This window comes from Capricornis sumatraensis, chromosome 13, assembly GCF_032405125.1.
Source record: "Capricornis sumatraensis isolate serow.1 chromosome 13, serow.2, whole genome shotgun sequence".
In the NCBI taxonomy this organism is placed as follows: Eukaryota; Metazoa; Chordata; class Mammalia; order Artiodactyla; family Bovidae; genus Capricornis; species Capricornis sumatraensis.
This window is the reverse complement of record NC_091081.1, coordinates 78961966-78986463: the sequence shown is the minus strand read 5'-3', so window position 1 is coordinate 78986463 and position 24498 is coordinate 78961966. Positions and strand designations below refer to the sequence as shown.

General features: G+C 39.7%; 2 protein-coding genes across 2 annotated transcripts in view; one reads left to right on the top strand and one right to left on the bottom strand.

Moving 5' to 3' along the window:
- Positions 1-24498, top strand: part of TFB1M (transcription factor B1, mitochondrial) — a 59586-nt gene that overhangs the window by 23854 nt on the left and 11234 nt on the right. Inside the window, exon 5 of the mRNA XM_068985395.1 lies at positions 5528-5647. Within this exon, the coding sequence (XP_068841496.1) occupies positions 5528-5647 (120 nt within the window). The remainder of the gene's footprint in view (positions 1-5527; positions 5648-24498) is intronic.
- CLDN20 (claudin 20) lies at positions 20110-20769 on the bottom strand. The gene has a single exon (XM_068984828.1). The coding sequence runs from the start codon at positions 20767-20769 to the stop codon at positions 20110-20112; it is 660 nt and encodes a 219-aa protein (XP_068840929.1).

Below are 24498 nucleotides of genomic sequence, written 5' to 3'. Positions count from 1 at the left end.
TGTTGATCCCAGCTGGTACACATAGACAAGATTACTCTAGGGTACAAACCTCAGGGTGGCAATGCTGGTCATAAGGCTTGCAGCCTCAGATTTACCACTCTTTTCTGCAGTGTCTAATCTGTTGATAATTGTATTTTCCATTTATGTACTTTTATCTCTAAAAGTTCCGTTTGAGTCTTATTCTATCTTCCCTTTCTCTCATGTTTATGCTGTTCTTGGCATCCTTATGCATATGTATAATATTTGTAATAGCTATTTTAAGATCTTTGCCTACTAATTCCATTACCTCTGTCATTTCTGTACTATTTTACCAGTTGATGTTTCCCACCCTCTTTATTCTGGGTCCCATTTTTCTGCTTTGCAAGCCTGGTAATTTTTGTTACAATAGTGGCTATTGTGAGGCTTGTTTTTTTTTTCCCCAATGTTGTTGAGGGTCAGATTTTGTTGTATAGGGTTGAGTGGTGGGTTTTGTTCTGGCATGTAAATAAAGTACTTGCAAACTGATTTGAGGTTTGCCTTTCAAGCTTTGTTATGATGGGTCCAAAGCAGCCTTTGATCTGGGGCTAAGTCCTACTACTAAGCCATGGTGTTTCTGAGGAAGCCACCCTGTGTCCTGTGTAATTCATGGGCTCTCTACTTTAGCTGTTGGGAATGCAGACTATTTCCAGCCCTATATGAGCTCCATTTTGTCTGACAGCTTTCCAGTGGTACTTTGTCCAGCCTCCCTAGCTTTAAGGAGTTAACCTCATACACCCCTTCCAGATCCTTGCTCTGCCAAAGACTTGAAAGGGAGTGTGTCTCCACTCACTGCCTTCCTGTCTCTACCTCCTTCCCTAAGACCTCTCCAACTCTGTGTTCCGCTTCTCCAGTAGCCTGCCCCCGGATTCTAGCTGGCTCTAGCTACCGCGGCCTCCCAGGACATCAGCCTCTGTCTCCTGAACTCCAGGTCTTCCCTGGTGGCCTCTGTTTCTTGGCTGTCCCTGAGCTGCAGCTGTAAGCTGGGCAGTCCCGAGGCTCACTCCTTTCCCTCTGGCAGTGATCACAGTCCCTTACTGCGTCGTGTCCAGGTTATAAAACCTGTTGTTTTGTGTGCTTTAGCTTCATGGTTGTTTCTGTAAAAAATAAAGCAGTACAACTTAATATCAGAATTGCTTTGAGAGTAGACACTGGATGACTACCTTAGTTCAACTCTTCCAGTGTCTTCCTCTCAAGTAATTTATGAATGTATTATAAGAAATTTTTCTTGCATCCATCGCTCTCTCTCCATGTTCCCTTCCAGAGGTGCTGGTTTTCAACAGCAGTGTTGCCCCATCCCCCACTCAAGGGACACTTTTGGTTGTCACAGCTGGGGGTGCTTCTGGCATCTAGTGGACAGAGTTCAGGGCAGCTGGTAGACATCCTTCAGGACAGTCCCCATAGCAAAGAACTACTCAGCATTAACTAGCCCAAAATGTCAAAGCCACCAAAGTTGAAAATTTCCGTTTTAGAGCATTGGGCCATAAAATCCATCACGAAAATGTAGAACCCTTTTGTGTTTGTTAGAAACTCTTAAGATGACATCGTCTTTTTCCTGCCGCTGCCGCTAAGTCACTTCAGTCGTGTCTGACTCTGTGCGACCCCATAGACGGCAGCCTGCCTTTTTCCTGAGGTCCTAGTCATCTCCTTGTGACTCTTAATAGTGTTTTTCTGTTGGTTTGAATTGAAGCCATGCTAATAGTTCTCTTTGTTGCTTTTCTCAACTTTTGGATTTGTCCTTGGATTCTTTTCCTCAGCTGATATGATTATTATGGTATTTCTACTCTACAGTAGCACAATAGAAATGCAAAAATACTCTCATTCTTTGGGGGGAAAGAGCAAAGGAACAGAGGCTGAAGAGGTGGAGTAACATTTTCAATGACTCAGTGTCACTTGTTATTAATAATAGTGTTGCTTCCAGTTTACCATATGCAATTATTTTTCTTTAACAAAAAGTTGATTTTAGTTAAATTTTAGTTTGAATATTGAGAAGAGTTTATATCGAGTCTATAATTTATGGAATGCTTTAAAAGTATAGATAACACTGGTCCCCTGACTGATTTTCACATTTTTGCAAGTGAGAGCTTCAGTGGAAGACTATATAGCAGCATTCTCCTATTTTCCCTCTCTTTGTTCTTGACACTGTCATATTTGCATTTTGAATTTTAGCCACAGAAAGCACTTAGAATATTTGCTTGGCTTGGCTTTGTGAGTTACAGGGCAGAAACGAGCATGTTTGTCTTGTTCCTCTCTCTCTAAGACGACAGGGTGTAAATGTAAGAATTCAGCTGATACATATTAAGGGGCTTGTAGACACTTGAAAGTTGCAGCTCGTAAAATAGAATCAGACTGTGTAGCAGTAAATGAGAGCGTAACGAATCTCATCTAACCTCATGCTACAGGTGATGAAACTGAGACTCAGTGTAGTTTAACGTCTTCCAAAGGTCGTGGAGGGAAAGCTGAACCTGAACACAGGTCATATGTGTTCTGCTGAAATCAGGATGTTCCAATTCTTTGTGTGACTGGATCTGTGGTCTTTTCTTTCTGGGTCCAGCATCAACCTCTTCATCTACCATCTCCAGGGGACCATGTCTGGTTAAGGGAATGGCCTTTCCATAAGTTATCTAGTTCTCATTGTCCCTGATATTTGGCTCTACAGTTTCTCAAGCATAAGTCTAATTTTTCTACTTAAAATTATTTTACATGAATAGAAAAAAACCAAAACTGTTCTTGTGAATTCGTTGACCCCTTGTTTTTCTTACACTCAGTCAGAATTTTTTAAAAGCTCGAAGGTTAGAGGTTTCCTTTTACTGAAAAATTACCTGGTTTGGTTCCCTGAACTTTTGCTCTTCAAATATATCTTGTAATGGAGTTTGAATTTTCACAGCTTTACCTATAATATATCAAAGAAACATCAAATGTTTGAGTGGTTGGATCAAATGTTGAACTCTTAGGCTAGCATTTAATGAAGTCTTTTGCAGAGCTTTCTGGTCTGTGGATTGAATTCTTCCTTAATAAATAAGGGACAGGTATCTGTGCTGCTTTCTTCTACGTTATGAGATTGACATGTTTTCATCTCCAAAGCCTATGTGTATTTGCTGCAAAGATGGGATTGTTGTTGTTTAGTCACTGAGTCCGTGTCTGTGTCCATGGACTGTAGCCCACCAGGCTCCTCTGTCCATGGAATTTCCCAGGGAAGAATACTGGAGTGGCTTGTCATGCCCTCCTCCAGCGGATCTTCCCAACCCAGGGATGGAACCCTCATCTCCCTCACTGGCCACCAGGGAAGCCCAGAGATAGGAGGGTAACACTCATGGGTCAGGATACTCCTTTCTCCTGGCAGAAGTGGATACATAGCACTCTTAAGTGAAACAGAACTTGAAGAATCACTCCATCTCCGACTGTTGAGTAATAAGGCACACCACAGGCACACCTGGCCCAGGGTTATTCCAGTAATCATTGCTGTCTGTAATGTTGACTCTGTCATTCAGAAGAGGTCTAGGGAGCTCTAGGAACAGGATGCATTTTAGAAAAATAAGCCTGTGTATCACTCAGCTTTGTCCAACATAATACCATTTTTTTCATATCTTTAAGAAATAAAGTATTATAAATATGTTTGGAACCCTCTTCTATCTCTCCTTTTTCCCTCCTGTGAATGGAACTGTCTAAAAATTGATACTCAGTATTCCATGAATATGTTTTGCTTGCTCTGCAGATACAGATAGATATACGTATACAGGCACACAGAGAGTAAAGGGTAAATAATCTTCAAAAGTTTCCCTGTGAGTGCAGTCACACTGTACCTATCTTCTGTCAATTATTTGCTCTATTTGGGGATTTATGTTGGTAACCTTTGTTATTCATTGTAAATATTATTTAGTATCCATTGTCAAAATTACCACAATTTAATTATTCATTCACCTATTGATGGATCTTTGTTTTTTGGTTACTACATATAATGTTGCAATGAATATCCTTATAAATGTCTACGTGTGAAGGAGGTCTCTAGAATATATTCATAAAGGTAAACCTGATGGATTACAGCAGTTTACTCAACTTTAGCTTTACTATATATTGCCAGATTATAGTCCAAAATGCTTGTACCAGTCCCCTCTCACTAGCAGCACATGAGAATTCCTATTGCTCCGTATACTCGCCAGTACCAGGTCCTGCTAAGTCCTTTTTCTGTTGTGTAAGTTTTATTTCATGAAATACGAAATTGTGTCTCAACTGGTTTTAATGTGCATATCCCTGATCTGTATCTACTTGAGCATAGTTTATAGATCGTTTGGGTTGCTGCAATGTTTCTCTTCTTATTTTCTGTTGGTTTATCTTTTGATTATTGATCTATAGGAGTTTCTTCTATATTCTGAGCACTAATCCTTTGTCAGATAAGAGTTTCAAATACCTTCTCTCAGTCTGTGGCCTATCTTCATAGTGTTTTCATTACACAAAAAGTTGTTAATTTAAGTGGAACAATATGTATCAGTCTTTTGTGACTGCTGCTTTTGCATTGTTAAAGTCTTCCCTGCCATGGGAGTCATAGATAGTCACTCATACAATTTTAAAATTTCAGTTTTCACTTACTGTTAATTCACTTGGAATTTATTTTTGGTTTATATGAGATATGGGCCTACACAGTCCTCTTTGTAGATTCCTGCTTATACCAAAGTCACCAAATGATCCATCCTTCTCTCACTAGCAGTTGCTACATCACATCTGTCACATTTCGAAAGTCCACATGTGCTTGGGTCTCTGAGGTTTTTGTTCCATGGATATATTTGTGCCTCTAACAATATGATACTGCCTTAATTTTGATATCTGGCAAGGCGAATGCCCCCATGTCACCTCCGCAGAGCAGCCCCTTGCCCCGCATTGTTGACATTCTTCAGGAGTGCCCCGGGGTATTCTTGGCCCTTTCATATAACATTTATATGGAATTTAAAGTTCTTTTTAAAAATCCTTTGGGGATGTTAGTTGAATTGTATATATTTATGAGTTAATTCACACATACCTCATTTTAAAATAAAAATGTTTGGGTGCTTAAAAGAAAATAAGTTTTTTGTTAAAAAAAGTTCTCAAAATCTTCCAATTCAAAGAGTTCTAAATATTCATGGTTTTATTACATTTAAATAAAGGACATACCATTGGAAATGTTCATTGAGACATTGGGGTAGTTCATAAAACTAAAGCATCTTGAATTCATTATTCTTGCTGTTTTCACCTATCTGTATTTATGGATTACTTGTTTCATACAGTATCTTCTACTTTGAAAATCCCAATAGCCAGTGGTAGGGAAATTTTCTAATTTGATTTTTTTTTAAGTGCATTGTGTGTATAACTCACACTTCATAGATGTACCTCAGTTAGTGTCAAAGGAAAATGTTCCCCATGTTGGCTATATATCCTGTTAGATAGCCTATGCTTTTAAAATTTACCTCAAAAAAATCCACCTGGTGTTTGTAGATGATGAATGAGTTATTTGCCAAAATTCCTCTTTGTCCTTCTGCAGAGACTTACAGCTACTACTGGAAGCAAACAGCGAAGTCGCCTCTCCATTATGGCCCAGTACCTCTGCGACGTTCAGCACATCTTGACAATTCCAGGTCAGGCTTTTGTCCCCAAACCAGAGGTGAGTTTCTGATTATTTGTTTTGAACAATATAGTATACTAGGACTAGGATGTGTGACGATGTGTCATAGAAAATTATTGCTAGAATCTGATCTTCTATGCAGACTGTACCATAACTTTTTCCTTCCCTCTCCTAAAACCATAAAGATCACAGTGGTGGATCAGTTCAGTTCAGTTGGTCAGTCGCATCTAACTCTTTGCGACCCCATGGACTGCAGCACACAAGGCCTCCCTGTCCATCACCAATTCCCAGAGTTTAGTTAAACTCATGTCCATTGAGTCAATGATGCCATCCAACCATCTCATCCTCTATCATCCCCTTCTCCTCCCACCTTCAATCTTTTCCAGCATCAGGGTCTTTTCCAATGAGTCAGCTCTTCACATCAGGTGGCCAGCGTATTGGAGTTTCAGCTTCAACATCAGTCCTTCCAGTGAATATTCAGGACTGATTTCCTTTAGAATGGACTGGTTGGATCTCCTTGCAGTGCAAGAGTCTCAAGAGTCTTTGCCAACACCGTAGTTCAAAAGCATCAAGTCTTTGGCACTCAGCTTTCTTTATAGTCCAATACTCACATCCATACATGACCACTGGAAAAGCCATGGCCTTGACTAGACGGACCTTTGTTGGTGAAGTAATGTCTCTGCTTTTTAATATGCTGTCTAGGTTGGTCATAACTTTTCTTTCAAGGAGTAAACTTCTTTTGATTTCATGGCTGCAGTCACCATCTCCAGTGATTTTGGAGCCCCCCAAAATAAAGTCAGTCACTGTTTCCCCATCTGTTTGCAATGAAGTGATGGGACCAGATGCCATGATCTTCATTTTCTGAATGTTGAGCTTTAAGCCAACTTTTTCACTCTCCTCTTTCACTTTCTTCAAGAGCCTCTTTAGGACTTTGTTTTCTGCCTTAAGGGTGGTATTATCTGCGTATCTGAGGTTATTGATATTTCGCCCAGCAATCTTGATTCCAGCTTGTGCTTCTTCCAGCCCAGCGTTTCTCATGATGTACTCTGCATGTAAGTTAAATAAGCAGGATGACAATATACAGCCTTGGTGTACTTCTTTTCCTATTTGGAACCAGTCTGTTGTTCCATGTCCAGTTCTAACTATTGCTTTCTGATCTGCATATGGATTTCTCAGGAGGCAGGTCAGGTGGTCTGGTATTCCCATCTCTTGAAGAATTTTCCACAGTTTGTTGTGATCCACACAGTCAAAGGCTTTGGCATAGTCAGTAAAGCAGAAATAGATGTTTTTCTGGAACTCTCTTGCTTTTTCGGTGATCCAGTGGATGTTGGCAATTTGATCTCTGGTTCTTCTGCCTTTTCTAAAACCAGTTTGAACATCTGGAAGTTCACGGTTCACATACTGTTGAAGCCTGGCTTGGAGAATTTTGAGCATTACTTTACTAGTGTGTGAGATGAGAGCAATTGTGTGGTAGTTTGAGTGCTCTTTGGCATTGCCTTTCTTTGGGATTGGAATGAAAACTGCCCTTTTCCAGTCCTGTGGCCACTGCTGAGTTTTCCAAATTTGCTGGCATATTGAGTGCGGCCCTTTCACAGCATCATCTTTCAGGATTTGAAATAGCTCAGCTGGAATGCCATCACCTCCCCTAGCTTTGTTCGTAATGATACTTCCTAAGACCCACTTGAATTCACATTCCACGATGTCTGGCTCTAGGTGAGTGATCACACCATGGTGATGATCTGGCTCATGAAGATCTTTTTTGTACAGTTCTTCTATGTATTCTTGCCACCTCTTCTTAATATCTTCTGCTTCTATTAGGTCCATACCATTTTTGTCCTGTATTGAGCCCATCTTTGCATGAAATGTTCCCTTGGTGTCTGTAATTTTCTTGAGTAGATAGTTAAATCTTAATCTGATTTTTCTTCCCCTTAAACAAAATGACCAAACATCTAGGTTTATATGTGTTACCTGGATGGTGGTATTAACTATAAATGTTTTCATCTTGAAGATGTATTTTGCCTTTTCTGCATCTAGTGAGATCAGCACATGATTTTCTTTCATTTAATTGATGTGTCATGTGTTGCATTTATTGATTTGCATATGTTGAATCGTCTTTACATCCCAGGGATGAGTCCCACTTGGTCATGGTGTATAATCCTTCTTTTGTGTTCTCAAATTTGGTTTGCTAATATTTGGTGAGAATTTTTCATCTGTATTCAGTAGGGATATCGGTCTACAGTTTTCTTGTGGTAGCCTTATCTGGCCTTGCTTTCAGGTGATTGCTGTTTTCATAGAATGAGTTTGGAAATATTCCCTCCTCCATAGTTTTTCCGGAAGAGTTTGAGAAGGATTGATGTTAATTCTTCTTTGAACGGTAGAATTTTTTAGTTAAGCCCTCTGGTCCTGGGGTTTTCTGTGCTGGGAGGCTTTTGATTACTGCTTCCACCTCTGCTTGCTATTGGTCTGTTCAGATTTTCTGTTTTTTCCTTATTCAGCCTTGGTGGTTTGTGTGTTTCTAAGAGTGTATCCATTTGCTCTAAGTTGTCTCATTTGTTGGCATAAAATTTGTTCATGGTTGTCTCCTCTGTTCCCGTGTGTTTCTTTAGTCTCAGTTGTAATGTCTCCTTTTTCATTTCTGATTGTGAGTCTTCTCTTTCCTTAGTCTGGCTAAAGGCTTGTCAATTTTAATTTTTCAAAGAACCAGCTTTTGGTTTTGTTTTTTTCATTTTTTAATCTCCATTTATTTCTACTCTGATCTTTATTTCCTTCTGCTAACCTTATTCTTTTTCTAATTTCTTGAGGTATAAAGTTAGGTTGTTTGAGATTTTTTAAGTTCTTAATATATATATTTATTGCTGTAAACATCTCAGAACTGCTTTTGCTACATTCCATAGTTTTTCAGTATGTTGTATTTTCATTAATTATTTGAGATTTATTTCTTTTGACTTCTTCTTTGACCAATTGGTTATTCAGAAGTCTGTTATTTAGTTTCCACATATTTGTAGATTTTCCAGCTTTCCTCTTGTTGATTTCTACTTTCAATACCATTGTGGTCAGAAAAGATAGTAGGTGTGATTTCCATCTTTAATTTTCTGAGATTTGTGCCTTATGATCTTATCATGATACTAGAAAATGTCCCATGTGCATTTGAAGAATGTGTTCTCTGCTGTTGTGTGGAATGTTCTTTATATGCTTAAGTCCATTTACTCTAGAGTACGATTTAATTCCAACATTTCACTGGCTGATCTATCTGTTGCTGACAGTGGCATATTGAAGTTTGTTACTCTTACTGCCTTATCTATTTCTTCCTTAGTATTTGCTTAATATATTAAAGTATTCCAATGTTAGGTGTGTGTATATATATATATATATATATATATATATATATATATATATATATTTACTATTGTTGTATTTTAAAGATGTATTGACCCTTTTATCATTATGTAACTACCTTGCTTGTCTCTTTTTACCAGTTTTTGGCTTGAAGTCTCTTTTTTCTGATACACAAATGGCTCGGCCCCTTTTCTTTTGAGTTCTACTTCCAGCCCTACACTTTGAGCCTATGTGTGTCTTTGCAGTTGAAATGAGCTTCTTGTAGGTAGCATATAGTTGTTCGGTTTTTTTTTAATTGGAGGATAATTCCTTTACTGCAGTGGTTTTGCCACGCATCACTGTGAATTGGCTGTGGGTATACATGAACCCTCCCTCCCTCCCCTGTCCCACCCTCTCCCCCATGTTGTCACGGAGCACCAGGTTTGGGTGCCCTGCTTCATACACCAAACTCGCACTGGTCACCTATTTCACTTGTGATAATGCGTTTCTTTTTTCTCAAATCATCCCACCCTCCCCTTCTCCTACTGAGTCCAAAATTCTGTTCTTTATGTCTGTGTCTCCTTAGCTGCCCTGTACATAGGATTTTTGGTACCGTCTTTCTAGATTCCCTATATATGCGTTAATATACGGTATTTGTCTTTCTCTTCCTGACTTCACTCAGTATAATAGGCTCTAGGTTCATCCACCTCATTAGAACTGACTCAAATGCATTTCTTTTTCATAGCTGAGTAGTATTCCATTGTGTATGTGTACCACAACTTCCTTATCCATTCATCTGCTGATGGACATCTAACATTGGGTATCTTCTTCAGTTCTGGTTTCCTTGGGGTATATGCCCAGTAGTGGGGTTGCTGGGTTCTATTTATTCCTAGTTGTTTAAGAATCTGCATGCTGTTCTCCATAGTGGTTTTTTCAGTTTGCATTCCCACCAGTAGTATGAGAGGATTCCCTTTTCTCCTCACCCTCTCCCGCATTTATTGTTTGTAGACTTTTTGATGATGGCCATTCTGACTGGTGTGAGATGATACCTCATTGTGGTTTTGATTTGTATTTCATGAGCAATGTTGGGTTTTTGTTTTTGCTTTTAATCCATCTAGTCATTGTGTGTCTTTTGATCGGTGAATTCGGTTCATTTATATTAGAGTGATTATTGACAGAGGATTTACCACTGCCCTCTTCCTATGCCTTCTGGTTAGTTTGTATCACCATTGTTTTTCCCTCTCTGTTTCTGTCTGTCTTTCTAATGTGGTGGATTTCCATAGTCGTTTCCTCAATCTTTCCTTTTCTGTCTTTCATGACTCTAGAGTTTGGCTTTGTGTTTCACATATGGCTTACATAAAAAGCATCTCAGAAAAAAAATAGTTCTTATGTTGATATCACCTTATCTTTATTTGCCTATAAAGATTCTACCCTTTTACTCTTCCACTTATATGTCTTTATCACAGTTTATCTCTTTTGGTGCTGTGAATTCATTGAGAAATTGTAATAGCTTTCCTTAAGCCTTTATGCTATAATTAAGTGGTTAACATACCATTCTAATAGGGTTAAAGTTTTCTGACTATTTTTCACCTTTTCCAGGGTATTGTGAACTTTTTCTTTTATTGTCAGTAAATAATGTATTCTTATTTCAGTTTGAAGAATTCCTTTCACCATTTCTTTCAAGGAGATCTCGTGGTGTGAACTCTCTCAGTTTTGGTTTGCTGGGAAAGCCTTTATTTCTACTTCATATTTGAAGGATAACTTTGACAGATAATTGGCTGGTGATTTTTATCTTTTAACACTTTGAGTGTGTCATTCCACTCTCTCCTGGCCTGTAATGCTTCTGCTGAGAAATCTGCTGTTAGCCCAGAGAGAGTTTCTTTGTAGGTTACTTCCTCCCCATGCCCCCACCCCGTGCCTTTAAGATGCTTTCTCTATCATTGATTTTTGACAGTTTCAGTATAATGTATCTTGGATAAGGTCTTTTGTATTGAGGTGATAGGATGTTCTTTTAGCTTCTTGGACATGTATGCTAAGCTCTTTCCCCAGGTTTGAGAAGCTGTCAGCAATTATTTTTCTAAATATACCCTCTGCTCTCTTCTCCTCTACATAGATCAATTATTCTTATATTTGGTTTTCTCCTCATACCTGATAGCTCTCTTAGGGTTTCTTCACTTTTTAAAAATCTTATCTTACTCCTGAGTCATTCCTAAATTCTCATCTTTCAAGTTGCTAATTCGTTCTTCAGTCTGATATGCCCTATTTCTTAAGCTAATGTATTTTTCATCTCATTCATTGAATTTTTCAGCTCCAGAATTTGGTTCTTTTTTAAAATTTCAGTCTCTTTGATAAAGAATTCGTTCTGTTCGTTAATTTTACTCTTTAGTTCATCAAATTGCCTTTCTGAGTTTGAAAGTGAAAGTGTCAGTCACTCAGTGCTATCTGACTCGTAACCCCATCGGATGCAGCCCCTGCCCCCCACCAGGCTCCTCTGTCCGTGGAATTCTCCAGGCAAGAATACTGGAATGGGTTGCCATTTCCTTCTCCAGGGGATCTTCCCAACCCAGGGATCAAACCTGGTTCTCCTGCATTACAGGCAGATTCTTTACCACTGAGCCACCAGGGGAAAGCTCTGAGTTTACTTGTGGCCCACTGAATTTCATCATAACAGCTATTTTGAATTCTTTATAAGTTATATTACAATATCCTGTGCCTTTGAGTTTAGTTACTAGAGAACTATCATTTTCTTTTTGTGATGCCGTATCACCCTGATTCTCATTGTGTTTGACTGGAATGCGCCTCTGCCGTTGCTTTTAAAGTAATAGTTACTTGTTTACTTTGGTAAACGTAATAGAAACCCTTGTTTTCCAGACAGTGGCGCTGTAGCTCAGGTTTTTGATCTGGTTTTGGGGCTACACTCTGGGTGGGGAGCGGTGCAGGGGAGTGTTTTTAAAATAAAAAAGTGCTGTAGGAAAAGCAGGTGGCAGAGCGGAGGGAGGTTTGGGCTTAGCGCTGGAGGCTTTGCATGTTCACAGCCCAGTGAGGACACCCTCAAGTGGGGATGCTTCCAGGGGTTCAAGGCAGACAGCAGGTAACAGTACCTTCCCTGCCCTCTGTTATACTCGTCTGCCTCTTTCCCTTTCCTCTCCCTCCCCTCAGTCATAGAGGTTTCTCCTCAAAAATCCAGATGCTGCTGGAGAGAATTGAGTCCCTCCAGTTGTAACCTGTACAGCCGGGCAGTCAGCCACTCGCCCCTTTCTCTTTCCATCTCCTCTGTGAGGCAAGTTCTCACTGTCCTGATGAAAACTCAGCCTCAGGGAGGGAGGGGGACTGACTCCTCGAGTTCCTCCTCCTCGCCTCCAGGCTGGTCTCTGTTCTGCTCCAGTGGCGTCCCTGGTTCTCCCTCTGTCTGGCTGACCTCCACAAGTTCTCTATGCCCCGCGTGTCCACCATGGATTTCAATCTCCAGTTTTACTTCCCCCACCCCTGTCCCCGTCAAGTCCCTGCGGGTAGGGTCGGCTCACCAGCGTCTTTGGGCCCAAAGCCCCCTCCAGGATCCTGTCTACTTTCTGCAGCACAGGAAGTCTGCTAGTTGGTCTGGTGTGAAGGATGAATTGTAAATGAGAGGACTGAAAGAAACGACTCGGGCTGCCAAGATGCTGATGTCACTTTCAGAATCCAAATATTTTTTATTTATAATGATTTCCCCCACTTTTTGGAGAAATTTTGTTTTGACAGCTTTACTTGTGGTCAGTCATCTGTGGAAAAATAGTTGGATATTAAACTAGGCTCTGACTTATATGCTAATCACAGAAGAATAAAAGCTAATTACAGAAACAAAGCTTCTCAGCCAGAAATACAAATCAATAAGCCAGTGGCTAGTTTAGCAAAACCACTGCTGGATGAATGACTACAGGACATACATGTACTATAAAATTGTACTTCTTCATTGAAGGTACACTGAGCCCCAGCCGCATGAAAAGCCCTAAGCTGGGCAGAGAGGTGGTGGTGACAGGAATGAGACGTCAGACATCCCCCTTGAGGAGTTCACAGCTAGTGAGGAGCAGTTTTCTTCTTGCTGAAACTCAAGTATAAAGTCTTGCACAGCTTCCTTTAGATTCTTTGACATTCACTGATATAAGCAGAGATTGTAAAAATTGTGCGGTTTTTAGATTTAGATGTAGGTGTATGTTATAGGCTTAGAATGGAGCCCTGACCAGTAGCATTCGACCTGTTTGTACATATTGAACCTTGATCTGAGGCATCTCCATGGCCTTAGCTGCCACTTTCCACCTCCTCTGCCACGTCAGTCACAGTTACCCAAGCTTTCCAGGACCTTTAGGAATTCAGTCCATCTTCCACTTTTATAGCAGACTTAATTGTCATCTTTTTCTTCATCAAACTCAGTATTACCTTCCTTCAGCATCTCAAGCTTTCAGACATTGTAAATAACTTCTTCCAAATTAATAGATCCTATTAGATCCTAGACAGAATATGTTTGGAGATACCTTTTAGCTCATCAGATTTAACACATTGGTGTTCTCAGGGGTTTTTTGTCCTAGAACAGGTGGCCACTGGAATGAAGACCAAGTCACCACAGAGCTTTCTCTCTTCTTATAAAGCATATATGTGTATATACAAGACTTTCAGTCGTATAAGACCCAGTTATATCGGGAACCAAGATCTTTACTTTTAGGCTTTTATATTGGTGGTTATCATTGTCATCCAGAATCTTTAGGCTTTTTACCAGAGGTTTCTTAGGGTGGGTGTTAGAGTATTTTTACTGGAAGGTTTCTCTTTGTTTTAGTTACCTAGTTGAGAGTAATTGATGGTGTTTGGCGGTTATTATCCACTTTATCTTTTATTTAAAAGGATAAGATCCACACGTAGTTTACTAAAGCGCTTCCCAAGTGACTTAGTGGTGAAGAATCCACCCGCCAATGCAGAGGACATGGGTTCGACCCCTGACTGGGGAAGATCCCCTGGAGAAGGAAATGGCAACCCACTCCAGTATTCTTGCCTGGAAAATTCCGTAGAGGAACCTGGTAGGCTGCAATCCATGGGGTCGCAAAGAGTTGGACACAACTGAGTGACTGAACACGCATGTAGTTAACTAAAAGTACTTTCCCTCCAGGATTAAGGCCTTATGAAATTATTATTTGTAAAATAGCTAGCTATGTCTTTGATTTTTTTTTCTCCCACTGAGGATGTTTGCTTTTTTGGCAAACTAAGCATACAGCAATTTTCTTTGCTTAGTTTTTATTGTGTTATAAATAATACATGTAGGTGATATATTTGTAACCTAAGAAAATGCTTATCAAGCGGGAGAGAATGTATTATTATAAAGGAAACAAATGATTAAATTTTAGTTGTAAAAGAATCTGCTACTTCTCTGAAGTAGTTTTACCATATTAGGGCAAATCAGGAATACTCTGAGGAAAGCCAGAAAATATTTGACTGATAGTTAACATTGAGCAAATCTTTAAGAATTCGTTTTCATAAGAAAGGGGAAGAGTTTTTACAGAATTGATAAAAAATAACAGTACATGGCGGTCCTGCTGGCTAAATCCTTCTAAACACAAGAAGAGAAAGTCTCAAGCACAACACAGACAAAATATGCTCAGTGCTAAAAGAGAGATGCAGGCAGATTCCTGAAAGAGTTGAGAGAGGGAGGTTAATTCTCTGTAAATGCTCAGGAGAAATTTACTAAAATTCAATACATGTTCTTAATCAAATTCTAAGAATTAGATTTGGAGAATTTCTTTTGATATAACAAGAAAGGCTTACTTACAACCTACAATGTACAATCCTAGATGTACAATCCTACATCTTAGGATTTTTCCTGTGAGAATTGGTTAACCCTTCTAATAATCAGTCTTTAACTAACTTAATCAAAATCAAGCTTTAATGACAGAACTTCACTGCTATAAACCTATTACAACTACACCTGGCTTATTCAACTCTTGCCAGACTCTTCCCTCTCATTAACTTCTCTAGCGCAGTCCCAAAGTTTGAACCCCAAATTCTTTTCTATTTACAGAAAACACAATCTCTTAGGTTCTTAAAATTAGACTAATTTGTCTATTCTAATTTTTATTACAATTGGCAGTTAGAATTTTTTAGAATTTTGTATTTTTCTTTCACTGAGTTAATAACGTTATTTTACCAAGTAGAAGACAGAATCTCTTTTGCAGTACAGATTCACAGTTGAAAAATGCTTCCATGAGAATATAAGATTAGTTCAAGTCTCTCAAGCTGGCATCTGAAAACCCCTGGGAGTCCATACATTTCTGGGGTTCCACAGTAATTTTTTTCAACTGGACTGCATATTGCAGTCGGTCTCCATATCCATGGTTCCACATTGGTAGACTTAGTCAACACCCAGATTAAAAATAGAAAAAAAAGTCCAGAACATTCCCAAAAGGAAAGCTTGAATTTGCCACTTATTGTCATCTATTTACATACCATTTACTTTGTATTAGGTGTTATAAGTAATCTGGAGATGATTGAGAGTATTTGGGAGGATGTATGTAGGATCTGTGCAAATGCTGGGCCACACTGTATAAGCGACTTACTTGAGTGTCCTTTGATTTTGGAATCCATGGGGGTCCTAGAACCAGTGCCCCACAGATACTGAGACTGCCATACTCGAGTGTGAGAAATCCTGAGCCATTAGCTATTCCCTCAAAATTTTATGTCACCTTTTTTCTGTATAAATTGTGGTCATTGATCTGCTGCTTTAACGTCCTTTCCACATCACTGTCCTATACTCCAAGGCAGTAGAAGAGTCACTTAGATACAATCTGAGAATTGCAGCAGGCCCTTCTGACTGATGAGACCGGAGACACTGGTGGAAGAGCTAGAAGTACTTTGAAGTCAGCTAGTCCTCCTGGAATTCCCGTGCTCCTAGTTTTGAGAACTTGGTCATGTTAATAGGCTGAGTTTTAATACATCAAATAGGGTAATAATGCCACCCTTGAAGTGTAGTGGTGAGGAATAGAAATAATCAATATGCAATGCCTAACGGGAGTATCTCACACAAGGAGACAGTTAAAGGTAGATCTTACTGTTATCAGTTCAGTTGCTCCGTCGTGTTCGACTCTTTGTGACCTCATAAGCTACAGCATGCCAGGCCTCCCTGTCCATCACCAACTCCTGGAGCTTGCTCAAACTCATGTCCATTGAGTCGGTGATGCCATCCAACCACCTCATCCTCCATCGCCCCCTTCTCCTCCTGCCCTCAATCTTTCCCAGCATCAGAGTCTTTTCCAGTGAGTCAGTTCTTCGCTTCAGGTGGCCAGAGTTTTGGAGTTTCACCTTCAGCATCAGCCGTTCAATGAATGTTCAGGACTGATTTCCTTTAGGATGTACTGGCTTGATCTATTTGAAGTCCAAGGCACTCTTCAAGAGTCTTCTCCAACACAGCAGTTCAAATGCATCAATTCTTTGGCGCTCAGCTGTCTTTATAGTCCAACTCTTGCATCCATACATGACTACTGGAAAAGCCTGAGCTTTGACTAGATGAACCTTTGTTGGCAAAGTAATGCCTCTGCATTTTAATATGCTATCTAGGTTGGTCATAGCTTTCTTCCAAGGAGCAAGGGTCTTTTAATTTCATGTCTTCAGTCACCATCTGCAGTGATTTTGGAGCCCCCCCCAAAATAAAGTCTGTCACTGTTTCCCCATCTGTTTGCCATGAAGTGATGGGACTGGATGCCATGATCTTAGTTTTCTGAATGTTGAGTTTTAAGCTAACTTTTTTACTCTCCTCTTTCACTTTCATCAAGAGGCTTACTGTTATAAACAATTATTTATGGACTAAGCTGTAATATCATAATAAAGTAATGCGGATTATAACTTTTAAGACATATAATTTATATCTTATTTTGTCTATTTAGAAGTATGTATATGGAGCAAGTAACACAGATTGAAAGCATAAAATTGTGTCAGTACAATCTTAGATGAATTAAAGATGCTACACCCCTGACATAAAGGTCAGCACTTTGGGTCATCCACATGTGACTTTTGAGAACAACAGCATTTTAGAGGCTTTCAGCTGCACTTGCCCCCAGCTCTTGAGGCCTCGGTTCAGTTCAGTCACTCAGTAGTGTCTGATTCTTTGCGACCCCATAAATCGCAGCACGCCAGGCCTCCCTGTCCGTCACCAACTCCCAGAGTTCACACAGACTCATGTCCATGAGAAGTGATGCCATCCAGCCATCTCATCCTCTGTTGTCCCCTTTTCCTGCCCCCAGTCCCTCCCAGCATCAGAGTCTTTTCCAGTGAGTCAACTCTTTGCATGAGGTGGCTAAAGTACTGGAGCTTCAGCTTTAGCATCATTCCTTCCAAAGAAATCCCAGGGCTGATCTCCTTCAGAATGGACTGGTTGGATCTCCTTGCAGTGCAAGGGACTCTCAAGAGTCTTCTCCAACACCACAGTTCAAAAACATCAATTCTTTGGCACTCAGCTTTCTTCACAGTCCAACTCTCACATCCATACATGACCACAGGAAAAATCATAGCCTTGACTAGATGGACCTTAGTCGGCAAAGTAATGTCTCTGCTTTTGAACATGCTATCTAGGTTGGTCATAACTTTCCTTCCAAGGAGTAAGCGTCTTTTAATTTTATGGCTGCAGTCACCATCTGCAGTGATTTTGGAGCCCCCAAAAATAAAGTCTGACACTGTTTCCACTGTTTCCCCATCTATTTCCCATGAAGTGATGGGACCAGATGCCATGATCTTCATTTTCTGAATGTTGAGCTTTAAGCCAACTTTTTCACTCTCCTCTTTTACTTTCATCAAGAGGCTTTTTAGTTCCTCTTCACTTTCTGCCACAAGGGTGGTGTCATCTGCATATCTGAGGTTATTGATATTTCTCCCGGCAATCTTGATTCCCGCTGTGCTTCTTCCAGCCCAGCGTTTCTCATGATGTACTCTGCAGATAAGTTAAATAAGCAGGGTGACAATATACAACCTCTGGTAAAATAAGCTGAGTCAGTGGATGAGTCCACAGAAAATACAGGGGAGCACCTTGCTGTGCCACTGGCAGTAGGTCTGACTCCACCTCCTGGAAGCAGCGGCGCCCTGGCCTTCAGTAGAGGCAGCCCCTGATCCACGAGCCATTAGCATCCAGTACCCACAACAGCTGGGGGAGCGGGGTTAGGGGTGTGGTACCACCCACAGCTCTGGTTTCTGCCACTGGACAAAGCTATCACATTCCTTATGTGGCCTTCTCTGACCTGGTTACCTGGAAAGTGCAAAGCTAAAGTTCATACTTAATTGCTTTAACAACTGTAAACCAGGATTATTTAATAGCATCCTGTCTTCCTTTTCTTTGTGATTTTAGCCTATCTTTATCTTTTGGTTTTTGTATTTATTGGCCCAGCAATTTTATTTTAAGTTGGCTCAAATGGTTTTTGGAAGTGGATGAGTCTAAAAGAAAAATGTGTAAATTAAAAGTCAGTTTTATAGTTAGAAAAATACCAGAGTTGTCCTCCTTAAAAATCAGATAAAACATGTTGAATAGAAAAAAAAGTATTTACAATTATAATCCATTTTAATTATGCTTAATTATAATTCAATTTAATTAGTTATGTTTTCGTATGTACTGAAGAATTAAATAAGCAATAAATATAAATCCAAGGAAGAAACAAAATTGCTTTTTTTGCAGATGATACTTTCTATTTATAAAACACAATGAAATGAACAAAATTATTGGAGGTAAACAGAAATATGCCACAGGTTTTGCAAAATTACACGCTATGATGGAAATCCTTGAAAGTCAATAAAGTTAGTATATTCTCAAGTAATATAGCTAAAAATACAGATGACATTTGCTTAGAAGATATTTTGACCACTCAAAAGGAATGTATACATAAATGCATTCCTAATTCCCATGTGAAATCATATCTTTATTTTAGCTCTTTGATGATGATACAGGAAAGAATGATCTACCAAATAAAATACGTGTAAAATATTTTAGACTGTACTTCATATGCACAATTCAAAATTATTTATTCACATAAAAGATAACTTCCCACTTTCTGAGTTATTAATGCATAATGAAGTAGCCTTTCCCCCTTTACCGTTACGTTATGAACAATAACTAAGCTTAAACGAATAAATTATTAGAAACAGCCTTGTGCAGTGTTTCTTTTGCACATTGGAAAATCCAGTTTTTATTTTCTTTAAATATTTTAATTACATATAAGATAATCTAACTTTTAAAGCATTCTTTATTCTTTAAAACATTTTCATAACCATTAACTAATTGAAGCAGCTCATTTGTAAAAACATTTTTAACATGAATCAAACTTGAGAAGAAAAACTGACAACTTAAAAGTAACCTTTAGCATTCAAATACTAATCAGTTTGATATTAAATGATAGTGGCAAAACAAAAATGCTAGAGGTAAATGAACCTAATCTGGAGAGTCCTCTTGTTAGCAGCCAGAAGAGGGCAGTTCGTAAGCATTTTAAAACAGATTCTTTTTGTTTTCACTTAGCTTGTACATAATGCTTTAAAAGTCCTAGAGATTTCAGTTTGGGTTTAGTTTGATTTTGCTTTGCTATGGTAGCATTTACCAATTTCCTTTATTTCCACCTAATCTTTGAACGCCATATTGTATGGAGATTATATTTCCTAAAATGTAAAAAATGTTCCCCTCTACTGGGAGGTCACAGTGGATGGGGACTTGGGATTTGGGCAACCTCCGAAACAAGTGGACATCTTCTATGCGTAAGGTGCAGTCATGCAGTGGAAATTGAAAACAGAAGTAAATTACTATGGGGTTGTCAGGCAGAGACGGCAAAAGCAGATGATATCCTGAATGAACACCAGGACAAGGTGCTTTTTATACTTGGCAATTTAGTTCTTTTATGAAGTCCAATTAAGTACCGGTTAGTAAGATGTATGTATCAACAGTTTATCTTTAAGAAGAAAAGGCTGTGAAATAATTGCCTTATTAATACAATCAGAACCTCTTTCTTTTATAAACCTTTAGATATAAAACATGACAATAATGGGAAAATAATGTAAAACAGATATACACAAAGTTTGGCATTTTGAAAAACTTCATTTTTAAAGTATTTCACCTTCTTTGTAGAGAAAGTTAAACACAATTCTGGTATTTAAAGACAAAAGTCACAGCAGGCACCTAAAAATTCCATGCGCATCACAGTTTTTCACACATAGTCCTTCAGGCTGTATGCTGAACTGTCCTCTGGCTGTGTGGTGGAGATGGGTGGCTGCTTGCACGGGTGGAGCAAAGCTCCCGACTTCTTCTTTAGGCAGGATGTGCAGAAGATCATGCCGGAGACCACCAGCAGCACGGCCGAAATGATTCCAAGGTAGACGGCTCCTCCAGGCTCATGTTTGTTGCTTTGTGGAACCGTCAAGTCCAGAAAGTTTGCTATGATCTCCTTCGTGTACCACACAGTCGGTATTAAACCAGAGGTCCCTGCAGACAGGAAACAAACTCCTCCAGCGAAACAAGCATGCCTCTTGGTTTCCGGGTCCCCTCCTAAGCGAGTGCATTCCATCCCCACTGTGGAAGTGCAGAGCCCCACCGCAGACAGGATGCAGGCCAGGATCATGGCGGCCCGCGCGGCCTGCTCGTGGCTGGGGCGGGCCAGGACGGAGTACTTCAGGGTGCAGCTGAACATCCCGGTGCTGTACCACGTGCAGTCCATCCACAGCCCTTCTAGCCGCTCGATGGCGGTGATGATGTTGGAGCCCGCATCCATATTCACCTTCCAGTTGGGCAGCAGCGTGGCTGCGAGGACCCCAGAGACCCCAGATAAGGCCAGGGCGAAAGCCAGGAGCTGGACACCCGCCAAGGCCATGACGTCGCTGCGACCTCTGTCCTCCCAGAAAACCCTGACGGCACTCGGTCAGAACTGTAGCTGTTTCTGCACAGTAGAAAACCAAGTAACAAAAGGCTGGGGAAAGAAGACAAGATCAGGACTGAAAGAAAGCACAAACAGAGACTTCCGTGAACAGTGAAAACTGAGAACACGCCTGACGAGGCCTCCGCAGGGGACGAAGTCACTGCTTCCCAGGAGAGAAGGTCACTCCAGGCCCCCGGGGCTGCCGTTTCCTGAGTGATTTTGGTCGGGTGGTGCTTGGTGCATGGAGTCAAGGAAGGAGATGTCCACTTTGTTTCTTGATTCAACATCTTAAAAAGTGTTGACTGGAGTGTAATTAATTTATACCATGTTAAAGCTTCTGCTGCACAGCACAGTGGATCAGTTACAGGTATGTCCGCTCTGTTTTGGATTCTGCTCCCTGTAAGTCATTACAGGGTATTGAGCGGCATTCCCTCTGCTGTACAGCAGGCCCTTGTTAGTTATTTTATATAGAGTAGTTTTATTTAAAATTTAAACCCTGCTGAAGCTGTCTTTAGGGTAGGCCTGTACCTTGTTAGGAGATTTAGGCTTTGAATTCCAGCTGTAGGACAGGTGATAAAGGATTTTAATAGTATTACAGGTTTTAAAAACTTTTTTTCTAATTAAAATACTCTGTTGGTAATAAGGAAGAATAGTTTCAACCCATCTGTTAAAATTGATTTATAAATATTAGAAAAGTTTTCAATATTTGAAAAATGATTATTTTAAAAATCTGTTAAACACTCTCCTTGCCATTCACATGGCCCAAGTGAATTGTTAAAGGAGAAGAAAGTAGTAGAAAGAACTCAAACTCACTAGCATGATATCTCTGATTTCCAATTTGCAAAATCTTGACCTAAGGCATGCCATTGCCTCCCTTCAGGTATAAGTTACTCAAAACTGAAACAATTGAGCCAGTGTCTTTTGCTTCTAAGAATGTGAGATCCTTTCTAGTGGGGACCAGAACTGTTCCCTGACCCAAATGAAGTCTGCTGCAAAACTGGTTATTCTAACTGATTCAGAAGTAGTGACATAGGATCTTGAAAGTACAAAGCAGAAGTAACCACATCATTTGTCTTTCAGAAAGTAACAGAAATAATTCACCCTTTTCTTTGCTCCCTCCCTCCCTTGCTGTGTTTTAATCTGACAATATTTACTGCCTTCTTTGAGGAAAATATAATAGTTTCTGAAATACAGCAATACTGACTTTGTGTGTTTCCAAATTAATTTTTGAATGATGTATTAGAATGGCTCTATAATGATTCATGTTTGTTTCACACAAGGCAGTATGAGCTCCAAATCTAACAGAATACCTGGGTCAAGTCTTGGCTTTCCAGAACCCCTCTGTGCCTCACTCATATCCTCTTCTGGAAAGTGGGAGGATTATAGTGTCTGTATCATGGAGGGGAATATGGTAGTGAAGTTATCTAACCCGTGGAAGGTACTCAGTAAACTCTAACTGACATTGCTATTAGTATTTTAAAATTTTTATGTCATATGACAATTGATATTTAATGGCATTTGGGTGTTTTTTTTCCCTCTTCCTTCCTTAGGCCAATTTCATTCATTTTCATCAGCTCTTAGAGCTGGAGGAAACCATAGCTCTATAATCTTGGCTATCACCGTTGTTTCAGATTAGGACACTTAGGTGCTAGATGGCCTCAGCAGTAGATCGGCAGTGCCCGCTTCCCGCGTCCGCCCCTCTCAGCATCCTCACCCTGTCCGCCTCTACCTACCACAGTAATTCCTGCTGAAACCCTCGTGTGTGCTTCCCATGGGAAGCAGGGGCAGTGCCACTGCATCTGGGCAAAAGCGACTGTTAATGGTCAACGCCCCTCACTCCCTTTCTCACCAAGAGAGAGAGAGACTCCGGAGGGAAGTAATAAGGCAGATGAGCAAATGGCTTAGCTTCAGAGACTCACCGAGGTCCATCATGTCTGGCTTTTGTGAAATATCTACAGTAACGAGACTCCATGCCTGTGTTACCGTGAATATAGTTGTATAGTTCAGTATAGTTATAATAACATTGATTCCCCAAGAGGTTAAATCCTGGGCTGTCTGAATTCGATTGTTCTATTTTTGTTCATAATCTTAAAATGTAAATTCTACCATTTCAGGAGATTTCTCTGAGATTTTGAATTCTTAGAGTCAGTAGCATCAGAGTACCTCAGCTTTGCCTGCCATCCTACAGTTCATTCTTTCTCTGTTTTCCAAATTTCTTTTCATATCTGAGACCAAAATAAAAGTTAAGGTTTCTAGGAAAAATAAATAAAGCACATGTTTGTGGTTTCATAACAGCTGTTTTCAGGTTTGAGTTTTAACATTTCAGACTCCAGCCAGCTCACTCAATTGCTCCCTTCTCAGATCACTCTCGGCTTAAGGGATTCTTTCAGAGTGAGACTGCTGTTAGCATTCCCTATGAGCATCTCATTTCTTTTTTTTTTTCACTTTGGTTGAGTAACCTTTATGTGTTGATCAGTCTGTGCAGTCTGTGCTCAGCTTCCCAATTATAACTCTCTTCTTCCCATTAACCAATACATTTTATAAATTACAGTGTAACTCAGACTTGCAGACAGCCTGTTCATCTTAATTAACAAGTGCTGGCAGTGATAAATTACAGACGGCCAAAATCAGTGTAAACAATATGACATTGCATTAAGTTAGCACAGTGCTCACTTACTAGTGAATGTTGGACTCTTAAGTGCTTTCCTCTGCATAAAAAACTTAGAATTCATTCTCTAAAATGAAGGTCACTCTTTTCCTTTCATAAAAATATACTGGCATCATAGCTATTGCTGTGAAATCTTTTTTTTTTTTCCTATCTCCAGCCGTAAGCATGGTACAGTTCGTGGCCTGTTCTCTCAAATTTCTATCTCATAGAGAATAAAGGCATACTTTGTTTCAGTGGTTGTGGTGGTGAAATACTGTGAAAGTAGGCAAAAGCAGAGAGGTCACATGTAAAAAACTTAGTTCTAAATAGCACTCTCATGCTTCCAAAATCTGCTGCATATAGAACAGAACCTAAAATGTTAAATTCATGAGCTATTTCCCAAAGAAATTCTGAACTGGATTTCATGAAAATGTAAAGTCAGTTTTCCAGACAAGATTTATTTATATCATATCTAGCATTTAAAAACAGCTTTACAACTTATAATTCAAACCAAGTTATACTTGAAGGTGTATATTTAGATCCCCAAGCATTATGGAAGCTTCTCATTTTCCATACCTTTTGTCAGTAGCCTTCAGTATCTTAACTCTCGTCAGTCGTCTTCAGTTGAACCCCAATAAGGTCTGTTGAAGAGACACCACATACATGAGGCTCAATTCACAGCTTCTGAATATTAATGATAAAACTCCACCAAGTTAACTTGCAAATAGCAACGAGCAACACAGAAATCTGCGAGGTGAAAACTGCTGATGTGCTGGAAGATAAATACCAGGTTCTCCATCTCATTTTTTGAGCTGTGGGAGCATTAAGACAAGAGAGGCGGGGAAGGGAGGGAGTTGTTGTTACAACAGGATTTGTCGAAACCTGAAAGCTGAAAATGCTCTTGTGTCACAATATACAGAGGAGGAATTATTTGGGCGCTCACAGAATTTTCTTTTAATTCTATGTTTTAGTCCATAGTTATAATTTATTTTTGAACTTTTATCTATGTTGGGAAATAGTTTATTACTTTATGTCCC

Coding starts and splice junctions, on each gene's coding strand:
- CLDN20 (XM_068984828.1), bottom strand. CDS start 20,769: ATGGCCTTGGCGGGTGTCCAGCTCCTGGCTTTCGCCCTGGCCTTATCT.